The sequence below is a fragment of the Macaca nemestrina genome, chromosome 12, assembly GCF_043159975.1.
Source record: "Macaca nemestrina isolate mMacNem1 chromosome 12, mMacNem.hap1, whole genome shotgun sequence".
NCBI lineage: Eukaryota > Metazoa > Chordata > Mammalia > Primates > Cercopithecidae > Macaca > Macaca nemestrina.
Window position 1 is genome coordinate 125,420,835 of NC_092136.1, and position 22,304 is coordinate 125,443,138.

Consider the following 22,304-nt stretch of genomic DNA (forward strand, 5'->3'; position numbering starts at 1 on the left):
CCGAAGCGGGTGGATCACCTGAGGTCAGGTGTTCGAGACAGGCCTGGCCAACATGATGAAACCCCGTCTGTACTAACAATACAAAAATTAGCTGGGTGTGGTGGCAGGCACCTATAATCCCAGCTACTGAGGAGGCTGAGGCAGGAAAATTGCTTGAACCCAGTGGTTGGAAGTTGCAGTGAGTCAAGATCACACCACTTCACTCCAGCCTGGGCGAAAAGAGCGAAACTCTGTCTCAAAGAAAAAGAAAAAGAAAAAACAACCCTTGCCCAAGCCTTAAACCGGGGAAAAATTTTTCAGTATTGGAGTAAGCTGTATCAGTATACCTACATATTACATAAAACTCTCTAGAAATCTTTGAATTCTGAGATTCATATGTCATCCCATTTTATAAGTCATTGTCCTAATGATGAATAGACACTCTTTCACTTAGTATGCATAAGAAATTTCTAGGGAACCAGAAATCTGATAGTATTGCTGTATTAGGCCATTTTGCATTGCCATAAATAAATACCTGAGGCTAGTTAATTTATAAAGAAAAGAGCTTTTATTTTGGCTCATGGTTCTGCAGGCTGTAATGAAACACAGTGCCAGCATCCACTTCTGGAGAATCCTCAGAAAACTTATCATCATGGAAGAAGGCAAAGGGGGAGCCAGCACATCACAGGGCAAGAGAGGGAGCTGGAGAAAGGGAGGGGAGGTTCCAGGCTCTCTTAAACAACCGGGCCTCACATGAACTCATAGAGTAAGAATTCACTTATTACCACAAGGTCAACATCAAGCCATTCATGAGGGATCCTCTCCCATGACCCAACGCCTCCTATCAGGCCTCACCTCTGACATCAGGAATCACACTTCAACATGAGATTTGTAAGGGACAAACATCCAAACCATATCATTCTGTCCCTGGTCCCTCAAATATCATGTCCTTCTCACATTGTAAAATACAATCATCTATTCCCAACAGTTTCCCAAAGTGTTAATTTGTTCCAGCATCACTCAAAAATCTAAAGTCCAAAGTCTCATCTGATTCTCTAAGCAATTTCATTCAACCTATGAGTTTATAAAATCAAACACAAGCTATTTACTTCCAAGATACAATGGTAGTAGAGGCATTGAGTAAACATTCCCATTCTGAAAGGGAAAAATCAGCCAAAAGAAAAGGACAAGAGGCCCATCCAAGTCTGAAATCCAGCAAGGCAGTCATTAAATCTTAAAGTTCCAGAATAATCTCCCTTGGATCCATGTCCCACATCCTGGGCATGCTGGTGTGAGAGGTGGGTTTCCAAGGCTTTGGGAAGCTCTGCCTCTATGGTTGTGCAGGGTGCAGCCTCTGTGGCTATTCTCACAGATTGGAGTTGAGTAGCTGTGGCTTTTCCAGGCTCAAGATGCAAGCTGCCAGTGGCTCTACCATTACGGGATCTGGAGGGTGGTGGCCCCTTTCCACAGCTCCACTAGGCTGCTCCCCAGTCGAGACTCTTGTGGGGGCTTCAATACCACATTTTCTCTTGGCACTGTCCTAGTAGAGCCTCTCTGTGGGGGCTGTACCCTTGAAGCAGGCTTCTTCCTGAGTACCCAGGCTTTTCCATACATCCTCTGAAATTGAGGTGGAAGCTGCCAAGCCTCCTTCAATCTTGCATTTTGCACACCTGCAGGCTTAGCACCATGTGGAAGCTGCCAAAGCTTATGGCTTGCACCCTTCAGAGCAATGGTCCAAGCTGTACCTGAGCCCCTTTGAGCTGAAGCTGGAGCTGGAGTGGCCAGGGTGTGAGAGCAGTGTCCCAAGGCTGCACAGGGCAGAAGGGCCCTGGGCCTGGCCCCTGAAAACATTCTTTCCTCCTAGGCCTCTGAGCTTGTGATAGGAGGAGCTGCCTTGAAGATTTCTAAAATGCCTTCATGGCCTTTTTCCCATTGTCTTAGATTTTATTAGCCAAGAGCTATTATCCAATAAAAGGTATTATTATGTAATAATGTATTATTGGATAATAGCTCTTGGCTCCCTTTTAGTCATGCAAATATATCTAGTGAGTAGTTCCTCCATAGGCCACTTCAGTTCCTCTCCTGAAAACATTCATTCCTTCTTTGCCACATGTGAATTTTCCAAATTTTTATGCTCTACTTTTTTTTTTTTTTTTGACTGAGTTTCGCTCTGTCACCAGGCTGGAGTGCAGTGGTGTGATCTCAGCTCACTGCAACCTCCGCCTCCTGGGTTCAAGCGATTCTCCTGCTTCAGCCTCCCGAGGAGCTGGGACTACAGGCATGCACCACCACACCCAGCTAATTTTTGTATTTTTAGTAGAGACGGGGTTTCACCATATTGACCAGAATGGTCTCAATCTCTTGACCTTGTGATCCGCCCTCCTTGGCCTCCAAAGTGCAGGGATTACAGGCTTGAGCCACTGCGCCCAGCCTCTACTTATCTTTTAAATGTAAGTTCCAACTTTAAGTTATTTCTTTCCTCCCATACGTAATTATGGGCTGTTAGAAGCAGCCATATCACATCCTGAACACTTTACTGCTTAGAAATTTCTTCTACCAGATAACCTAGGTCACCATTCTTAAGTTCAATCTTCCACAAATTCCCAGGGCTTGGACACAATGCAGCCAAGTTCTTTGCTAAGGCATAGCAAAGGTGACCTTTGCTCCAGTTCCAAATAGCTTCCTCATTTTTATCTGAGACTCCTCAGCCTGACCTTTACTATCCATATGTCTATCAGTATTTTGGTCACAACCACATAACAAGTCTCTAAGAAATTCCAACATTCCCCCATTTTCCTGTCTTCTAAGCCCTCCAAACTCTTCCAACCTCTGACCATTACCCAGTTCCCAAGCTTCTTCAACATTTTCAGGTATCTTTATAGCAACACCCCACTTGTATCGATTTTCTGTTAGTGAATTTTTGCATTGCTATAAAGAAATAGACTAATTACTAAAGAAGAGAGATTTCATTGGCTCACAGTTCTGCAGGCTGAACAGGAGGCATGGTGCTGGCATCTGCTCCTGGTGAGGGCCTCAGGGAGTTTGCAATCATGGTGAAAGGCAAAAAAGGAGTTGGTGTATTACATGGCAAGAATGGGAGCAAGAGAGAGAAAGGAACAAGAGAGAGAAGGGCAGGGGAGGTTCCACACTTTTTTAAACAACCAGCTCTCACTTGAACTACAAGAGCAAGAACTCACTCATTACAATGAGGATGGCACCAAGCAATTCATGAGGGATCTGCCCCCATGACCCAAACAGCTCCCATTGTGCCCCACCTCCAACATTATGGATTACATTTCAGCATGAGATTTGGAGGGGACAAACATTCAAACCATATCAACCACACTCACACACACATGCAGACACACAGAGAAAAAAGAGTGAGTAGAGACTGTAGTCCCAGCTACACTGGAGGTTGAAGCAGGAGGATTGCTTAACCCCAAAAGTTTGAGGCTGCAATGAGCCCCTGCACTCCAGCTTGGGTAACAGAGTGAGACCCTGTCTCTTAAAAAAAAAGTGAGGAAAAGACAGATATGGGGCACGGAAGGCAGTGGGAGGATGAAGAGTCGGGGTGGAAATCTAATTCAACTTTAGCCAGAAGCATTCCCTGACACCGCTCACCAGCCTGAACTTTCCACATTAGTACAGACTTATGGCTCCCTAAGAGAAAGGAGTGGGGAAAGGACAGTTCTGCCTCATGCCTTTATCAGGGACTCCTCCCTCCTTTCTATTTACTGGCTGTGATCAAACATCTAAGCTTTATAAAGCAAGCTAGTGGCTGTCTTTTCCAATACCTCACTCAGCACACCTTCTGTCGCCCAAACAAGCATCCAATGAGGAAAATGAACACACTGCTCCTCGTGAGCTTATCTTTTCTCTACCTCAAAGAGGGTAAGTTTGAACAATGGGGGTGGAGGGAGGCAACTTAGGGGTGCTGTTCTCTAAACCTCTACTCTCCAAGTCTCACTCACATGCTCCAGCTCAGACCTGAAGACTCAGTACAACCTGAGTTTCAGGATGTCAGAGAGATCATATACAACATACTAATCCAGAAGAAAATGTACTGATTGCAGGGAAACAGGACAGCAAATTTCTGACTTCATATTAATTGACTTTTCATCCACACTTATCTCATTTTGGTCCCTTACTTTCTTAATACACTTTTCTCCTTTATTCTCTCCTATACTCTCCTAGTTTTCCTTTCCTCTGGCTACTTCTCAGAATATTTCGTAGGATTCTTTATTCTAACCGATCGTTAAACACTGGGATACCTCAAGGCTTTATGCTATCCAGTCAGACCCTCATCTATATCAACTTATCCACTTCCACGGCTTCAGTTATAATCTACATGCTGAAAATGCCCAGTTTTATATCCTAGCCAGATTTCTATTCGGAGCTTTAGTCTTTCATCAATAAACACCTCTTACACTTGGAAGTCACTCTTGAAATCTCCCTCTCCCTTAACACTCACTAAAAATTAGTGAATGATTCCTACGCTTTCTACCTATCAAATGTGATTCAAATATGATTATATTTCTACCTTATATTTCTATTTTGCTACCTTTTGACACTTAGTAAGAAAGAATAAACCATAAAAGAATTATAAGAAAATGTGACATAATCTGTTTAGTTACAAGCTTAGAAATGAGAAAGGCCTTTCTAACTATGACTCAAAATCCAGAGCTCTTAAAAGAGAAACTGACAAATTTGACACATGAAAATCAAAATATTCCTCATGGCAAAAATAAAAAATGTAACTCACATCACAAACAAATGGCTCATATCCCTGATATGTAATGCCTCCTTTAAAAAAATCAAAAAGGAAAAGGCCAACAACCTAATAGAAACACGGGCAAAGTATGTAGATAGTTCACACAAAAGAAAATTTAAATGGTTATTAAACATATAAAAAGTGCTCAATCTCACTCATACTAAGAAAAATGCAAATTAAAAGAACACTGAAATACCATTTTAGACCTATCAGATTGGCAACATCCAGGAGTTTGGTAAAATACTTGAGTATTAAAGTTGTGGTGAGACAAGAATTTTCCAAGCATTGATAGCAAGCGAATATATAGTTCATCTCCTCTGGCAGGCAATTCGGCAATACCTATCAAAATTACGAAAGTGTTTACTTTTTAATCCAGCAATTCTGCTGGTATGAAATTACGTTACAGATATACTCCAACACAAATGAAATATTTTCAGCATTATTTATTGCAGCAAATAATATCAAAAAGTGCAAATAACTTAAATTCTCTTAAGAGACTGATTAATTAAAGCATGGGACACTACAATGGAACACTGCACATTCAGTACACATTATTCAAAAAATCGAAGTGCAGAGTATGTATAGTATACTGCCAATTATGAAAAGGGGTTAAAAAGATACACGTGCATATTTATATTTGCTTGAATAGACTGAAAATCAATCTAAAAGATATAAAAGAAATGAATAAAACTAGTTTCCTTTATTTGGCAGATGAAAACTGGATAACTAGCTGGCAAGAGTGGGAGATCAACTTTACATAACATTCTTTTTCTATTACTTACTATTTAGTCATATCAACGTATTATCTATTTCTAAATAATGTATTTTTAAAATGTTGAAGTTGGAAATACTCAGAGATTAAAGATCAAAGAGACAATTATTCGAAGGGCATTATCAGTGTACTGCGCAGCCTGCTCCAACTCCAGTGAGAGAGAGAAGCCTCATGAAAGTTGCTTCAGGGAGAAATTGATAGTGTCCTCTGGTGTTTGGAAGGTACAGTGGGCTTGAGGAACCTAAAGGTGAGAGGGAGCCTGAGGCTACAGCCCTGAAATGGTGGAACTGAGAGACAGCTGAGCTGCATTACATACAAGCAGGGAGGATATGCACACATTCCCCTGGATCTGATCTGGGCCATGCCATATCAAGCAACTCAGAGTCTTCTGTTTAAAGTTCTATCCAAGAGGACTGTCTGGAGGAACAAGGTATTCTAGCAAGGTGTGGGCCACTAGCTTCTTACAGCTGAGAGAAAATATAACCACCAGCTGCAAGAAATACACCATACAGCAGTGGACTTGAATATTTTTGTTGGGGAAATCCTGAAGAACCCACAAATGTTTCCCTGACTCAAGGAACTCAAGAAAATGAGTTCTCCTGGCTCAAGAAAATGAGTCAGCTTTTATTAAACACAAAGTCCAAGAGACTGGGTTTTAAGTAACTACCATGGACAAAAGACGATGGCACCAGAGCCAGTCCGATGAAATCTTTCCTGTCCTTTACCTGTCCCCCTCCCTCTCACCACCTGAAATGGGTCAGAAGCTATCACTCATAAGCCAGAGGTGAGTAGGAGAAAACCAAGAAGAGAAATAGAGAAAAAGTCAAAGCCACCCTCTCCTGCCCATTACAAACACCTAAGCAAGCCTGAGCTATGTGTCTGTGCATACGTGTGTGCGTGTGGGTGGGTGTGCATGGGCATGCATGCAGGGAGAGTGGGTTGCTGGTGAGAAACGTGGGCTTTTAATGAAATAGAGCCATTTTATTATTATTGCATGGGACTCGATGCATAAATTACTGAACCCAAATTATTCTTATGCCCAAACGTGATGGCAAGACTTTTTTTTTTTCTAAAAGTACATAGACAAGTTAGCAGCCTTGCCTGAAATTACCTGCAGGACTAGGAGAACTAGCTTTAGAAAGAATACTCAAATGGGTGGTGGGCAGAAGAATAAAATTGTTTTCTGTTTGCCCCTTTTAAGTCCCATATTGACCTGCTAGATAAATGTAAATAGGATCAGATTACTTCCTTGCTTAAAATTTTCAATAAATTCCCATTGCTCATGGATCAAAAACCATACTCATGTCTTTGGCCTAGGAGGGCTCAGGAAGTTGAATCTCTGCTCACCTGCCCAGCCGTGTCTCATAGCACAACCCACTCCATTCTGTGCCCCAGTTACCTTAGCATTTTGTTCCTCAGCAGACAAGCTTCTTTTCATTGCTATTCCCTCTGCCTGAAATGTTCTTCACTCTGCCCACACCACACCACCCGCTTACATGGCTGACTCTTACTTATCATCAGGCCTCACCTTACAGCCCACTCCCCACAGAAACCTTTCTTGGCTCTCTAAGAACAGTTAGTTCTTCCCTCTTAAATGCTCTCATTGCATGTTTAACTATTTCTTGATATTACAATACAATTGTACTTATTTGGAGGGATTGTTTAATGCCTGTGTCTCCAGCATGTATGTAAACACTTGTTTATCTTTGCATTACCAGCACCTAAAAAATGTCCAAAATGTGGAAAGTGCTCAAAAATCAGCAACTAACATCATCCTTTCCCTCTAAATAAGAGGAAAAGAGAAGGATGTTCACACTTACCACTTTAATTCAACATTGTTGAGTGAAGGGAAAATGAATAAACTTTAGGGTTACGCAGAGGCAATTGGATTTATCATTAAGAGGTTGTTAGCAAAAAGACAGTCTTGATGGAATAGTGAGAATGGAATTCAGAATGAAGAGATGCCACAAGACCATTCCCAAAATTGGACATAAATCAATAGCACTCAAGTTCTCCTGGGCTCCATATAAGTTCTGATTCTATAACCTTGGAACGTCTGAGATGAAGATTGAAATACTCTTTCTTTCCCCATCATCACTATCACTTAGTTCTTAAATCTAAATTACCCATAGGTTCCAATGTCATCTCCCTACCCTGCATCTCCTCTCCTCTTACTTCCTGGTCACAGGGACTCCCAGATCAGCTCTCTCTCTGCCTGGTTGCGGTTATTCCCTGAAAAAAAGAGAAAGGCCAGACCAAGCCAGATGGAGCTATCAGAGGGTGTAATCTCAGTCAGTCCACTCTAAACATGCCATTTTCATTCCTATCTCTGTGTTCTCCCTCATTATGACTACCTATCTGGAACACCTTCTCTGCCCATCCCCTGCCCCCACCTACCCAAGTTTAACCTATATCTCAAGAGCCCGCTCAAGTCTTTAGCTAAAGTATTCCCCTATTTTTCCAGCCCACAGTAATCTACCTGTTGCTATACTCTTAATCTGCACCACAGGATTTATCTGGTTGACTATATATTATCCTTGCTGTTCTTTTATTATTTCACATGTTTATCTTGCCTTCAAATATAAATGGACCCTATTCAGGTCACAGAGACTGTGTCTTATCTTTTTTATCCACCTCCTAGCTTAACTTACAAAGCTAAATTAATCAGCAATTCCACAAATACCAGCTAATGGAGTGAGTGGACAGTATAGTCAATATGCAACCTCTCACTGATGCTGAAAACTCACTTTCCCATTGTCCCATGATCCAGCCTGAATATTCTATTCTCTCCACCCTGCAGTTATGGGTCTGAAGTGTAATACCTGCATATACACAGAAGGATGGAAGTGTATGGCAGGCCGAGGCACTTGCATTGCAAAAGAAAATGAGTTATGTTCAACAACAGCCTATTTCAGGGGTAAGTGGGGCTCATGAAGACTCTAAAAATGCCTGCAAAGAACCATCACTCTTGCTAGTGCCTGGAATAAAGAACTCAATATCATTTAGTCCTGCTAGGAGGTAAGGCAAGGAATAAAAGAGGGGGCAAGAAGCGATAATTTTCAACTTCGCACTGTGTAGGGTTTGGTATCCAGAGCCAGTCACAGTGGCGATTGGGAACATGAACCCAGTAGTCAAGGAAGGAGACCCAGTGTTAAGTGCTATTCCTCTTGGTGGTGAGTTTTAGTACATCACTATTAAGGCAATCTCCTCCAGCATTTATAACAGGCTTCTTCATTTTTAGGAAACAAACATATGTACTCAACACATATGTGTAAGTATAAGTGCAAGGAAGAGAAGTACTCCAAAAGAGGCCTGTTGAGAGTGACACTGTGCTGTGACAGAAACTTCTGTAACATCTTCTAATGGAGCTTAGGAACTTGCAGAGGATCATCTGATCAAGATCCAGAATCAAGACCAACCAGCATGAACTCTGTTATTTCCCACACCAAATTCCACATTGGCCTAAGATCCCAGAGAGCGCCCCAGGGGCTGTGTCCTCGCTGCAATGAAGGGGCTCCCCACACCCAACCTCCACCACTAGATCCCTAAAACCATGAACATTGAAGCAGAATCCTCCATGAGCTATGCTTACTCTTTTGTCTTCTCCTGGTTTCTGATTTCTATCCCTGTGGTAGGCTAAATAATGGACCCCCATATATTTCTACATCCTAATCTCTGGAACCTGTGAATGTTACCTTATATGGCAAAAGGGACTTTGAAAATGTGATTAAGGATCTTGAGAAGGGGAGGTTACCTTGCATTATCTGGGGGGCCCTAAGTGCAATCAAAATGTCCTTGTATGATGCAAGTAAAGGGAGATATGACGCAGAAGAGGAAAAGATGATGTGATGATGGAAGCAGAGATTGGAGTCATGTGCTTTGAAGATGGAGGAGCAGGACATAAGCAAAAACTAGGAGGCCATTAGAAGCTGACAACGTCAAGGAAATAGGTTCTCCCCTCAGAGCCTTCAGAAACCAGCCCTGCCGACACCTTGATTTAAGCCCTATAAGACTCATTTTGGATGTCTGGCCTCCAGAACTTTAAGGGGGTGTTGTTTTCAGCCACCAAGTGTGTATTGTTTTAAAACACTAAGTTTGCAATAATTTATTATAGCAGCAATGGGAAACTAATACAATCCAAATAAACTTCTAGGAATTCAAATCACTGTTAAGCCTGAGTACCCAGGGGTCAGTCTAGGTGACAACAGCATCCACCACTCAGGGCCCGCGCTGACCTGCAGGAAGACAGGATTACAGAGCAAGTGCTATGAATGAATGTGGAGACCAATTTATGGATTTTAAACTTCACGACATGCTGCAGATAATCCTTTAGGTATATCTGTGGTAAACGGTGCCTCGCTATGTTCTGAAGCAGTCAAACATGATGTCCTAATAGCTCAATTTGTCAGTTCCTCATTAGCTCGTGTACTCACTAAAATTCTTTTAACAGGTAATGCCCCTGTATTAGTCTGTTTTCACACTGCTGGTAAGGATATACCCAAGACTGGGCAATTTACGAAAGAAAGGGGTTTATTGGACTTACAATTCCACGTGGCTGGAGAAGCCTCACAATCATGGCAGAAGGTGAAAGGCACTTCTCACATGGTGACAGACAAGAGAAGAGAGATTGTGCAGGAAAACTCTCCCTTATAATAACCATCAGATCTCGTGAGACTTCCTATCACGAGAACAGCACAGGAAAAACCTGCCCCCATGATTCAGTTACCTCCCACCAGTCCCTCCCACAACACGTGGGAATTCAAGATGAAATGTGGGTGGGGACACAGCCAAACCATTTCAGTCCCCTTCTTAAAACTCTCCTCTTTTAGCTCCTATGACTGTACATTTGTAGTTCTCCTACCTCTCTGAAGTATCCTCAGTGAGGGTCTCTGGGGACATTGTTTTGATTTGTTATTGTTTTTATATTCAGATCTTTAACCTATGTGAAGCCACCTTTGTAATATTGCCTTAAGTAAAGATCCAGTATTATTTTTCTCCATAGAATGAGTCAGATTTTTTAACACCATTGACTACAAAGTCTATCCTTTCTCCATTCACTTGTTATACAATTTTTATCATTAATTATAAAGGAAAAAAATCACTGTTTTTCCTACTATACTGTCTCACACACAACACTTCTGACACGAAATATGTGGGGTTTTCCACACCAACAAATTATCCAATTCCCCAGTGCACACTGACTGCTCTAAAATTTAACTCAATTCTGACACTAATTGTCTAGAGTTAGTTCAGATCCCACAGACAAAGGGCTTAGTCCCACAAGACTGCCCCCCAACTGCAGATGCCAATCACAAATTGTGGGTCCTCAGATTATGCACAACTTAGGTCCAAATTGGAAATTCCCACATTCCCCTCCTCAAGTTCAATAATTTGCTAGAACAGCTCACAAAACTGAGGAGATAATTTGCTTACGATTACGGATTTATTGCAAAGGATATATTAAAGGACACAGATGCACAGCCAGATGAAGGGGTACATAGGGCAAGGTCTGCAAGGGTCCTGAGCACAGGAGTTTCTGTCCTTGTGGAGTTTGGAACGCACCACCCTTCCAGCACACAGATGTGTTCTTGTTCACCACGCAGTAGCTCCAAAAACCCTTTTAATTAGTAATTTTTAATGGCGGATTCATTGGATAGACATGATTGATTATTAATAAATGATTGGCCACTGGTGATTAATTCAGCCTCCAGTCCTCCCTTCCCCAGAGGTCGAGAGGCAGGGCTGAAAGTTCTAACCCTCTAATCACATGGTTGATTCCCTTGGCAACCAGCCCTTATTCTGTGGTTATTTAAAGGCTTTGCAAAAATCACCCCACTAATATAAACTCAGGCATGGTTGAAGGATTTGTTGTAAGACATGCAAATGCTTCATGAACCAAGGACAAAAAACCAAATATTACAATACAAGTTGCTCCTATTGCTCTTATCACTTAGAAAATTACAAGCGTTTTAGGAGTTCTGTGCCAGGACGTGGACAAAAACACCAAAATTTAGTTTACCCTTGAACGATATGTGGGTTAGAAGGGTTAACCCCTGCACAGTCTAAAATCCACATATAACTTTTGACTACTCAAAAACTTTACAAACAACCAATTAATACTTATTTTGTACACTGTAAGTACTATATACTATATTCTTACAATATTCTAGAGAAATCTACAGAAAAGAAAATATTAAGAAAATCATAAGAACCAGGAAGTACACTTACTATTCATTAAGTGGAAATCATCTTCATAGACGTCTTCATCCTCATTGTCTTTACATTGAATAGGCTGAGGAGGAAGTGGAAGAGGAGGGGTTGGTCTTGCCATCTCAGGGGTAGCAGAGGCAGAAGAATCCACATCTAAGGAGACTCTCAGAGTTCAACCCTGTGTTGTTCCAGTATCAATTCTGTATTTATTATATCACAGTATCATATACATACAAATATGTTTGTGTGTGGCCATGTGTGTGCATGTATATAAAATTTTCCATTCTAGGCTGGGCACATTGGCTCACGCCTGTAATACCAGCACTTTGGGAGGCCGAGGCAGGCGGATCATGAGGTCAGGAGATCGAGACCATCCTGGCTAACACGGTGAAACCCTGCCTCTGCTAAAAATACAAAAACTTAGCCGGGTGTGGTGGCAGGCGCCTGTAGTTCCATCTACTCAGGAGGCTGAGGCAGGGGAATGGCGTGAACCCGGGAAGCGGAGCTTGCAGTGAGCCAAGATCACGCCACTGCACTCCAGCCTGGGCAACAGAGCAAGACTCCGTCTCAAGAAAAAAAAAAACTTTCCATTCTATTCCGTTCTCTATTCATGCTATGGTCTGAACGTTTGTGTCCCACCAAAATTCATATGCAGAAACCTAATAACCAGTGCAATAGCATTAAGAGGTAGGGCCCTTCAGAGGTGATTATGTCATAAGGATGGGGACCTAATGAATAGGATTGCTGTCCTTATGAAAGAGGCCAGAGGGAGCTTGTTTGCCCCTGCCACCATGTGAGGACACAGCAAGAAGGCATCATCTGGAAAGCAGAGGGTGAGCCCTCACCAAACATGTAATTTGTTTGTATCTTAATCTCAGGTTTCCCAGCCCCTAGAATTATAAGCAATAAATTTGTATTGTTTATAAATTACCGAGTATATGGTATTTTTGTGATAGCAGCCCAAACACACTAAGACAATTTGTTTTTGAATGAATACTGTGCTATTTTTTTTTCTATAGTTTTGTAAAATGTCTTTAAATCTGGTAGGGAAAGTTCCCTCATTGTGCCATTTCTTTGTCTGTTGGCTCTCAGTTCCATTCCTGCCCATTACTGCTCTTCTCTGAATTGCAGGAAATTTGAAACCAGCCTGCGGCTCTGGCAGTGGCAGCAGCAAACAACTGCAGGAGACTGCCAGCTAACATAATAGAACATTGATTTTGTATACTAAGACTGTGGAAATTGCTTTCAGCTTAAGAAGCTTTTAGGTTGAAACAATGGAGTTTTCTAGATATGGAATCATGTCATCTGCAAACAAAGGCAATTTGACTTCCTCTCTTCCTATTTGAATACTCTTTACTTCTCTTGCCTGATTGCCCTGGCCAGAACTTCCAATACTATGTTGAATACGAGTGGTGAGAGAGGGCATCCTTGTTTTTTTGCCAGTTTTCAAGGGGAATGCTTCCAGCTCTTGCCCATTCAGTATGATATTGGCTGTGAGTTTGTCATAAATGGATTTTATTATTTTGAGGTATGTTCCTTCAATACCTAGTTTACTGAGATTTTTTAACACGAAGAGATGTTGAGTTTTATTGAAGGCCTTTTCTGCATCTACTGAGATAATCACGTGGTTTTTGTCTTTAGTTCTGTTTATGTGAATTACTTTTATTTATTTGTGTATGTTGAACCAGCATTGCATCCCGGGAATAAAACCTACTTGATCATTGTGGATAAGCTTTTTGATGTGCTGCTGGATTAAGTTTGCCATTATGTGAGGATTTTTGTATCAATGTTTACCAGGGATATTGGCCTAAAGTTTTCTTTTTTTGTTGTATCTCTGCCAAGTTTTGGTATCAGGATGGTGCTGGCTCATAAAATGAGTTAAGGAGGACTGGCTCCTTTTTAATTGTTTGGAATAGTTTCAGAAGAAGTGGTATCAGATCCTCTTTTTACTTCTGGTAGAATTCAGCTGTAAATCTATCTGGTCCTGGGCTTTTTTTTGGTTGGCAGTCTATTAATTACTGCCTCAATTTCAGAACTTGTGGTTCGTCTATTCAGGGATTCAGCTTCTTCCTGGTTCAAGTCTTGAGAGAGTGTATGTATCCAGGAATTTATGCATTTCTTCTCGATTTTCTAGTGTTTTTTGCATAGAGGTGTTTATACTATTCTCTAATGGTTGTTTATATTTCTGTGGGGTCAGTGGTGATATTCCCTTTAATATTTTTTATTGTGTCTATTTGATTGTTCTGTCTTTTCTTATTAGTCTAGCGATTGGTCTATTTTATCATTCTTATTTTTTTTTTTGCAAAACCAACTCCTGGACTCATTTACTTTTGAAATTTTTTGTGTCTCTTCTTAAATTCTACTCTAAGCTTGGTTATTTCTTGTCTTCTGCTAGCTTTGGGGTTTGTTTGCTCTTGGTCCTCTAGTTTTTTTAGTTGTTATGTTAAGATATTGATTTGAGATCTTTCTATCTTTTTGATGTCAGCATTTAGTGCTATAAATTCCCCCCATAACACTGCTTTAGCTGTGTCCCAGAGGTTCTGGTACATTGTGTCTTTTTTCTCGTTAGTTTCAAAGAACTTCTTGATTTCTGCCTTAATTTCATTATTTACCCAGGGGAACACACACTGGTGCCTGTCAGGGGTTGGGGGACAGGGGGAGGGAGATCATTAGGAAAAATGCCTAATGCATGCTGGGCTTAAGCCTAGGTGATGGGTTGGTAGGTGCGGCAAACCACCATGGCAGGTGTTTACCTGTGTAAAACACCTGCACGTCCTGCACATGTATCCCAGCATTTAAAATAAAAATAAAATAAAATTTCAAAAAATATTGTAAGCTGATTTTATACCTAATGTATTTGTCAGGGTTCTCCAGAGGGACAGAACTATATATATATATATACTTTAAAAACTCCCATATATATGTATATATATGTGTGTGTGTGTGTGTGTGTGTGTGTGTGTGTGTGTGTGTGTGTGTAGATATCTATATGGGAGTTTTTTAAGTATTAACTCACAGGATCACAAAGTCCCACAATAGGCTGTCTGCAAGCTGAGGAGCAAGGAGAGCCAGTCTGAGTCCCAAAACTGAAGAACTTGGAGTCTGATGTGTGAGGGCAGGAAGCATCCAGCACAGGAGAAAGATGGAGGCTGGGAGGCTAACCCAGTCTACTCTTTTCACATTTTTCTGCCTGCTTTACATTCTAGCTGTGCTGGCAGCTGATTAGATGGTGCCTTCCCAGAATAAGGGTGGGTCTGCCATTCCCAATCCACTGACTCAAATGTTAATCTCTTTTGGCAACACCCCCAGACACAACCAGGATCAATACTTTGCATCCTTCAATCCAATCAAGTTGATACTCAGTATTAACCATCACAACCAGCAACCTTTCTATATGGATTCCCCTTATTATCCCATATAAATGCTATATCATCTGCAAATTATTTAATCAGAACACAATTTCTTTTTCTTTTCTAGAATCATTGAAAAAAGTCACCTTTCCTTAGGATTTGTGTATTTTCAAAGTTATTTTCCTTCATTATGCTGAAAAATTATATTGTAGTATTTTTGTATCGAGTGTTGCTGTTGAGAATTCTGAATTGAATCTGATTTGTGTTTCTATTTAAATGCCTATTCCCTGTCTCTGAAAGCAACTAAAATTTTCCCTTCATCACATGCTCTTTAATCTCACCAAACTGTAAGTGTAGGTTCTGCCTCATGTTTCCTGTTTTGCACTCTATGCACCCGTTCAATTTCACTTACTTCATTTTCTTGTTATTTTTATTTTGGGGAGTACATAGTAGGTGTATATATTTATGGGGTACCTGAGACATTTTGATGCAGATATGCAATTTACAATAATCACATCAGGTTAAATGTAATATCCATCACCTTAAGCAGTTACCCTTTGTGTTGCAAACAATCCAATTACACTGTTTTGGCTATTTTTAAACATAAAATTAATTTTTTTTAGATGGAGTCTCGCTCTGTCACCCAGGATGGAGTGCAGTGGCGCAATCTCAGCTCACTGCAGCCTCCGCCTCTCTGTTCAAGTAATTCTCCTCCCTCAGCCTCCCGAGTAGCTGGGATTTCAAGTTTCCACCACCATGCCTGGCCTTTTTTTTTTTTTTTTTTTTTTTCATACTTTTAGTAGAGACAGGGTTTCACCACGTTGGCCAGGCTGGTCTCGAACTCCTGACTTCACGTGATCCACCCACCTTGGCCTCCCAAAGTGCTGGGATTACAGGCATGAGCCACCACACCCAGCCACATTATTTTTTTCTATATTCATCCTGATATGCTATCAAATAGTGGGTCTTATTCCTTCTTTCTATTTTTTGTACCATTAACTATCTTCACTTCCTCCACACCCACCTCCTGCCCCACCACCCTTCCCAGCCTCTAGTAACCATCCTTCTACTCTCTGTCTCCATGAGTTCGATTGTTTTAATTTTTAGTTTCCACAAACAAATGAGAATATGTGAAGTTTGTCTTTCCATGCCCGTGGCTTATTTCACTTAACATAATGACCTCCACTTCTACCCATGTTGTTGCAAGTGACAGGATCTCATTCTTTGTATGACTGAATAGTACTCCATTGTGTATAGGCATCACATTTTCTTTACCCGTTCATCTGTCGATGGACACTTAGGTAGCTTCCAAATCTTGGCTATTGTGAATGGTGCTTCAATAAACTCGAGAGTGCAGATATCTATTCAATATACTGATTTCCTTTCTTTTGGATATATTCCTAGGAGTCGACCCAGTTCTGCTTGGATTGGAAGACTTAAGGCAGTTCCTATTATTCTTATGTGCTGAATAATAAATATAATGTTCTGATGTCTTTATGATTAGTTGAGAATAATCAACAATTGATGAACATAGGTACGAAGGTAAAATGGATCATATAGTAGCTCTACTTTTAGTTTTTTGAGGAACCACCAAACTCCATAGTGGTTGTACATTCCCACGAACAGTGTACAAGGGTTCCCTTTTCCTAATATCCTCACCAGCATTTGATATTGTCTAACTTTTGGGTAAAAGTTGTTTCAACAGAATGGGATGATATCTCATTGTAGTTTTGATTTGTATTTTTCTGGTGATCAATGATGTTGTGCACCTTTCATATGTCTGTTTCCCATTTGCATGTCTTATTTTTGAGAAATGGCTATTCAGATGTTTTATCCATTTTTATATTATTGTGTTTTTCCTTTAAAGTCGTTTGACCTCTTTGTATATTCTGGTTATTAATCCCTTGTCAGACGGGTAGTTTGCAAATATTTTCTCCCATTCTGTGGATTGTCTCTTCACTTTGCTGATTGTGTCCTTTGCTGTGCAGAAGATTTTTAACTTGATATAATCCCATTTCTCCATTTTTTGTTTGTTTGTCTGTTTGGATTGCCTATGCTTGTGGGGTATTACTCAGAAATATTTCCTCAATACGATGTCCTGGAGAGTTTCCCCAATGTTTTCTTGTAGCAGTTTTACAGTTTCAGGTATTCGATTTAAGTCTGTAATCAATTTTGATTTGATTTTTGTATATGGCAAGAGATGGGGGTCTACTTTCATTTTTCTGCATATGGATATCCAGTTTCCACAAGACCATGTATTGAAAGACTGTCTTTTCCCCAGTGTATGGTTCTTGACACCTTTATTAATAATGAGGTTGCTGTAGGTGTGTGGATTTGTTTCTGGGTTCTCTGTTCTGTTCCATTGGTCTATGTGTCTGTTTTTATACCAGTACCTTGCTGTTTTGGTGACTATAGCTCTATAGTATAATTTGAAGTCAGTTAATGTGATTGCTCCAGTTTTGTTCTTTTTGTTCATGATAGCTTTGGATATTCTGGATCTTTTGTCGCTCTGTATAAATTTTAGGATTTTTTTTTATTTCCATGAAGAACATCGTTGATATTTTGATACAAATTGCATTGAATCTTTAGATTGTTTTGGTAGTATGGACATTTTAAAAATATTGATTCCTGCAATCCATGAACATGAAATATATTTCTGGTTTTTGGTGTCTTCTTCAATTTCTTTCATTGGTGTTTTATAGCTTTTATTGTAGAAATCTTTCACTTCTTTTGCTAATTCCTAGGTATTTAATTTTTTCTGTGACTATTGTAAATATTATTTCTTTCTTGGTTTCTTTTTCAGATTGTTCATTGTTGGCATATAGCAATGCTACTGATCATTGTGTGTTGATTTTTTTATCCTGTAACTTCACAGAATTTTTTTATCAGTCCTAACAGGTTTTTGATGGAGTCTTTAGGTTTTCCAAATATAGGATTGTATCATCTACAAAGATAATTTGACTTCTTCCTTTCCAGTTTGGATGTCCTTTATTTCTTTCTCTTGTCTGATTGCTCTAGTTAGGACTTCCAGTACTATGTTGAATTATGGTGGTGAAAGTGAGCATCTTTGTCATGTTTCTGTACTTAGAGGAAAGGCTTTCAGTTTTTCCCGTTCAATATGATATTAGCTATGGGTCTGTCATACACAGCTTTTATTATGTTGAGGTGTGTTCCTTAGACACCCAGTTTTTTTAGGGTTTTGTCATGAAAGGATGTTGAATTTTATCAAACGCGTTTTCAGCATCAATTGAAATATCATCTGGTTTTTGTCCTTCATACTGTTGATGTGATGTACCACATTGATTGATTTATGTATGTTGAATTATCCTTGCATCCCAGGGATAAATCTCACTTGGTTATGATCAGTGATATTTCTAATGTGTTGGTGAATTCAGTTTGCTAGTATTTTGTTGGAGATTTTTCCATCATTATTCAACAGAGATGTTGCCCAGGAGTTTTCTGTTTTTGATGTGTCTTTGTCTGGTTGGGTAATGCTAACTAAAAATACAAAAATTAGCTGGGCATGGTGGTGGGAGCCCGTAGTCTCGGCTATTTGGGACGCTGAGGTGGGAGAATGGCTTGAACTCAGGAAGCGGAGGTTGCAGTGAGCCAAGATCACACCACTGCACTTGAACCTGGGAGGCACAGTGAGATTTTATCTCAAAAAAAAGGATTGGTGAGCCTGACAAGAGAACATTTGAAATTATCCAACCAAAAAAGGAAATGGGAAAACAAAGAAAGAAAGGAAAGAAAGAAAGAAAGAAAGAAAGAAAGAAAGAAAGAAAGAAAGAAAGAAAGAAAGAAAGAAAGAAAGAAAGAAAGAGAGAGAGAGAGAGAAGCAGACCAGTGGAAATTATGGGACACCATAAACTTAACAAATCTTGATGTAATAAGAGTTCCTGAAGGAAGAAGGGAGAAAAAATTTACAAAGCATATTTAAGAAAATAATGGATGAAAGTTTTCCAAATCTGATGAAAGGGGATATCATTTGGGTACAGGAAACTTGGAGATCACCATCAAATTCTACCCAAAGAGGAGTATTATAATAAGACATATCGGCCGGGCGCGGTGGCTCAAGCCTGTAATCCCAGCACTTTGGGAGGCCGAGGCGGGCGGATCACAAGGTCAGGAGATCGAGACCACAGTGAAACCCCGTCTCTACTAAAAATACAAAAAATTAGCCGGGCGCGGTGGCGGGCGCCTGTAGTCCCAGCTACTCAGGAGGCTGAGGCAGGAGAATGGCGGGAACCCGGGAGGCGGAGCTTGCAGTGAGCCGAGATCGCGCCACTGCACTCCAGCCTGGGCAACAGCGTGAGACTCCGTCTCAAAAAAAAAAAAAAAAAAAAAAAAAGACATATCATAATCAAATTATCAAAACTTAAAGGAAAAGAAAGAATACTTAAAGCAGTAACAGATGGGAGACATACTACATTCAAGAGTGCCCCAATATGGATTTCAGTATATTTCTCAGCAGAAACCCTGCAGGATGGAAAAGAGTAGAGTGATGCATTCAAAGTGCTGAAGGAAAAAGTCTGCTAATCAAGAATACTTTGCCTGACAAATCTGTCCTTCAAAAATAAGGGAAAAATTAAAACTTCCCCAGATAAACAAAAACTGAGAGAATTCTTCACCACTAGGCTTACTTTATAGGAATTACTAATGGGAGTTCTTTAAGCTAAAATGAACAACCACTAACTAAAAACAAAAAAAAGACCCAGTTGCTATAAGTAATAGAGTCATACTCAGAATTCTGTCACATTATAAAAGAGATGTGTAAAGTAATTCCTACCATGAAAGTTAAGAGACAAAACTATTAAAAATAATTGTACCTACAAAAAAATTATAAGGGACAAAAGTTACCAAAATAAGTAAATTTTGATATCAAAATCATAAAAGGTACGTGAATGGAATGAAAATGTAGAGATTTTGCATGTGATTAAAGTTAAGTTGTTATTACCCTAAGGCTGCCTTGATATAAGGATAAGATATTTTGTGTAGGCCTCATGGGTAATCACAAAGCAAAAAACTGTAATAGTTGCATGACATATAAAAAGAAAGTATTCAAAGCATACCACAACAGAAAACCATCAAACCACAAAGGAAGACAGCAAGAAAAGAAGAAAGAACCAAAGGACCTACAAAACAATCAGAAAACAATACTAAAATGATAGTAGCAATTTGTTAACTGTCAATAATTACCTTGAATGTAAATGGATTAAATTATCCAATAAAAAGGCATACAGAGGCTGAATAGATTGAAAAAACAAGATTCAACTATATGCTTGTAAGAGATTCACAGTGCTAGTATGGATGTACATAGATTGAAAGAGAACGAATGGAAAAAGGTATTCCACACAAAATGAAAATGAAAGAGAGTAAAGATAGCTATATGTAGACAGAATAAACATTAAGTCAAAAACTAGTTTTTAAAAAAGATACTCTCCTTATCTGGTAATACGAATTAATTAATTAGTTAAAAAGACAGAGATCATTACATAATGATAAATGAATTCATTCACCAAGAGTATATATAAGTTGTAAATATATACAAACCCAACATCTGAGCACCTAAATACATAAAGCAATTATTAAATGATCTGAAGGGAGAGATTGACGGCAATACTATACTAGTATTGCATTTTCAACAGTGAACAGATCATTTAGACAGAAAAGCAATAATGAAACAATGGACTTGAATTACACTTTAGACTAAATGGGCCTAACAGACATACAGAACATTCCACCCAATAGCATCAGAATACACATTCTTCTCAAGCATTCACGGAAAATTCTTCAGTATGATGTTAGTCCACAAAACAAACTTTACCAAATTTAAGAGAATTGAAACACCAAGCATCTTTTCAGATCACAGCAACAATAAAATAGAAATCAATCACGGAAGAAATATTGAAACACAACTATGTGGAAATTAAACAACATGCTCCTAAACAACTAAAGGATCTCAAAAGAAATTAAAAAAAAAAAGAGTAAAAAAAATACCTCAACACAAAAATGGAAACACAATGTATCAAAGCTTATGGGATTCAGCAGAAACAGTCTTACGAAAAACATATATAATGTATATAATGGTAAATGCTTGCATTTAAGAATAATCCAGATAAACAACCAAATATTACACCTCAAGGAACTAGAGAAAGAAGTAAGCCTAAAGTTAGTGTAAGGAAGAATATAACAAAGATCAAAGCAAAAATAAATGAAGTAGAGACTATAGAAACAATAGAAAACAACACACAAGACTAAGAGATGGTTTTTTGGTTTTTGTTTTTTGAGATGGAGTCTCGTTCTGTCGCCCGGGCTGGAGTGCAGTGTGCGATCTCTGCTCACTGCAACTTCCGCCTCCTGGGTTCAAGTGATTCTCCTGCATCAGCCTCCTGAGTAGCTGGGACTACAGGCACATGCCACCACACCTGGCTAACTTTCTGTATTTTTAATAGAGACAGGGTTTCACCGTGTTAGCCAGGATGGTCTTGATCTCCTGACCTCATGATCTGCCTGCCTCAGCCTCCCAAAGTGCTGGGATTACAGGCGTGAGCCACTGTGCCTGGCCTAAGAGATGGTTTTTTAAAAAGATACATAATTTCAGCAGACTAAGGAAATCACTAGACTAACCTGGAAAAAAAGAAAAATTCAATTACATAAGATAAGAAATGAAAAAGACATTGTAACCAATGTTACAGAAATACTAAAAATCATAAGAAACTACTATGAACAAACATATGCCAACAAATGGGATAATCTAGAAGAAATGAACAAATTCCTAGACAAATACAACCTACCAAGACCAAGTCAAGAAAAAATAGAAAATGTGAACAGATAAATAATGGCTAAGAAGATCAAATTAGTAATAATAAAAACATTTCATTAAAAAAAATTTTCAAGACCAGAGAGTTTTACCACTGAATTTTTTCCAAATATTTAAAGAAGAACTAACATCAGAACTAACGTCTTCTCAAACTCATCCAAAAAATCAAAGCAGAGAGAAAACTTCCAAATTCACTTAACGAGGCCAGCATTACCCTGATACAAAATCCAGACAAGAACAGTAGGAGAAAGGAAAAGGACAGACAATATCCCTGATGAATGCATATGCAAAAATTCTCAACCAAATATTAGCAAACTGAATTCAAGAAAACATTAAAAGATTTATTCACCATCATTAGGAGGAGGTTCCAAGATGGCCAGATAGGAACAGCTCCAGTCT

At 39.5% G+C, this 22,304-nt stretch overlaps 2 protein-coding genes across 3 annotated transcripts in view; one reads left to right on the forward strand and one right to left on the reverse strand.

The window, feature by feature from the left end:
- LOC139357618 (prostate and testis expressed protein 13-like) overlaps nucleotides 1-22,304 on the reverse strand; it is an 89,120-nt gene that overhangs the window by 52,437 nt on the left and 14,379 nt on the right. For both annotated transcript variants that reach the window (XM_071075791.1, XM_071075790.1), the window contains exon 2: nucleotides 11,751-11,814. In XM_071075791.1, the coding sequence (XP_070931892.1) occupies nucleotides 11,751-11,757 (7 nt within the window). In that variant the 5' untranslated portion in view covers nucleotides 11,758-11,814. The remainder of the gene's footprint in view (nucleotides 1-11,750; nucleotides 11,815-22,304) is intronic.
- LOC105476251 (prostate and testis expressed 4) lies at nucleotides 3,813-10,523 on the forward strand. The gene is made up of 3 exons (XM_011731991.2): nucleotides 3,813-3,870; nucleotides 8,323-8,439; nucleotides 8,764-10,523. Exons 1-3 carry the CDS (start codon nucleotides 3,813-3,815, stop codon nucleotides 8,883-8,885), a joined length of 297 nt encoding a protein of 98 aa, XP_011730293.1. The 3' UTR covers nucleotides 8,886-10,523.

What these genes read in the sequence shown, in the direction of transcription:
- LOC105476251 (XM_011731991.2), top strand. Translation starts at nt 3,813, where the DNA reads ATGAGGAAAATGAACACACTGCTCCTCGTGAGCTTATCTTTTCTCTAC. An exon ending in TTTTCTCTACCTCAAAGAGG is followed by an intron (nt 3,871 to 8,322) that starts GTAAGTTTGAAC and finishes TCCACCCTGCAG; the next exon opens with TTATGGGTCTGAAGTGTAAT. An exon ending in AACAACAGCCTATTTCAGGG is followed by an intron (nt 8,440 to 8,763) that starts GTAAGTGGGGCT and finishes CTTCATTTTTAG; the next exon opens with GAAACAAACATATGTACTCA.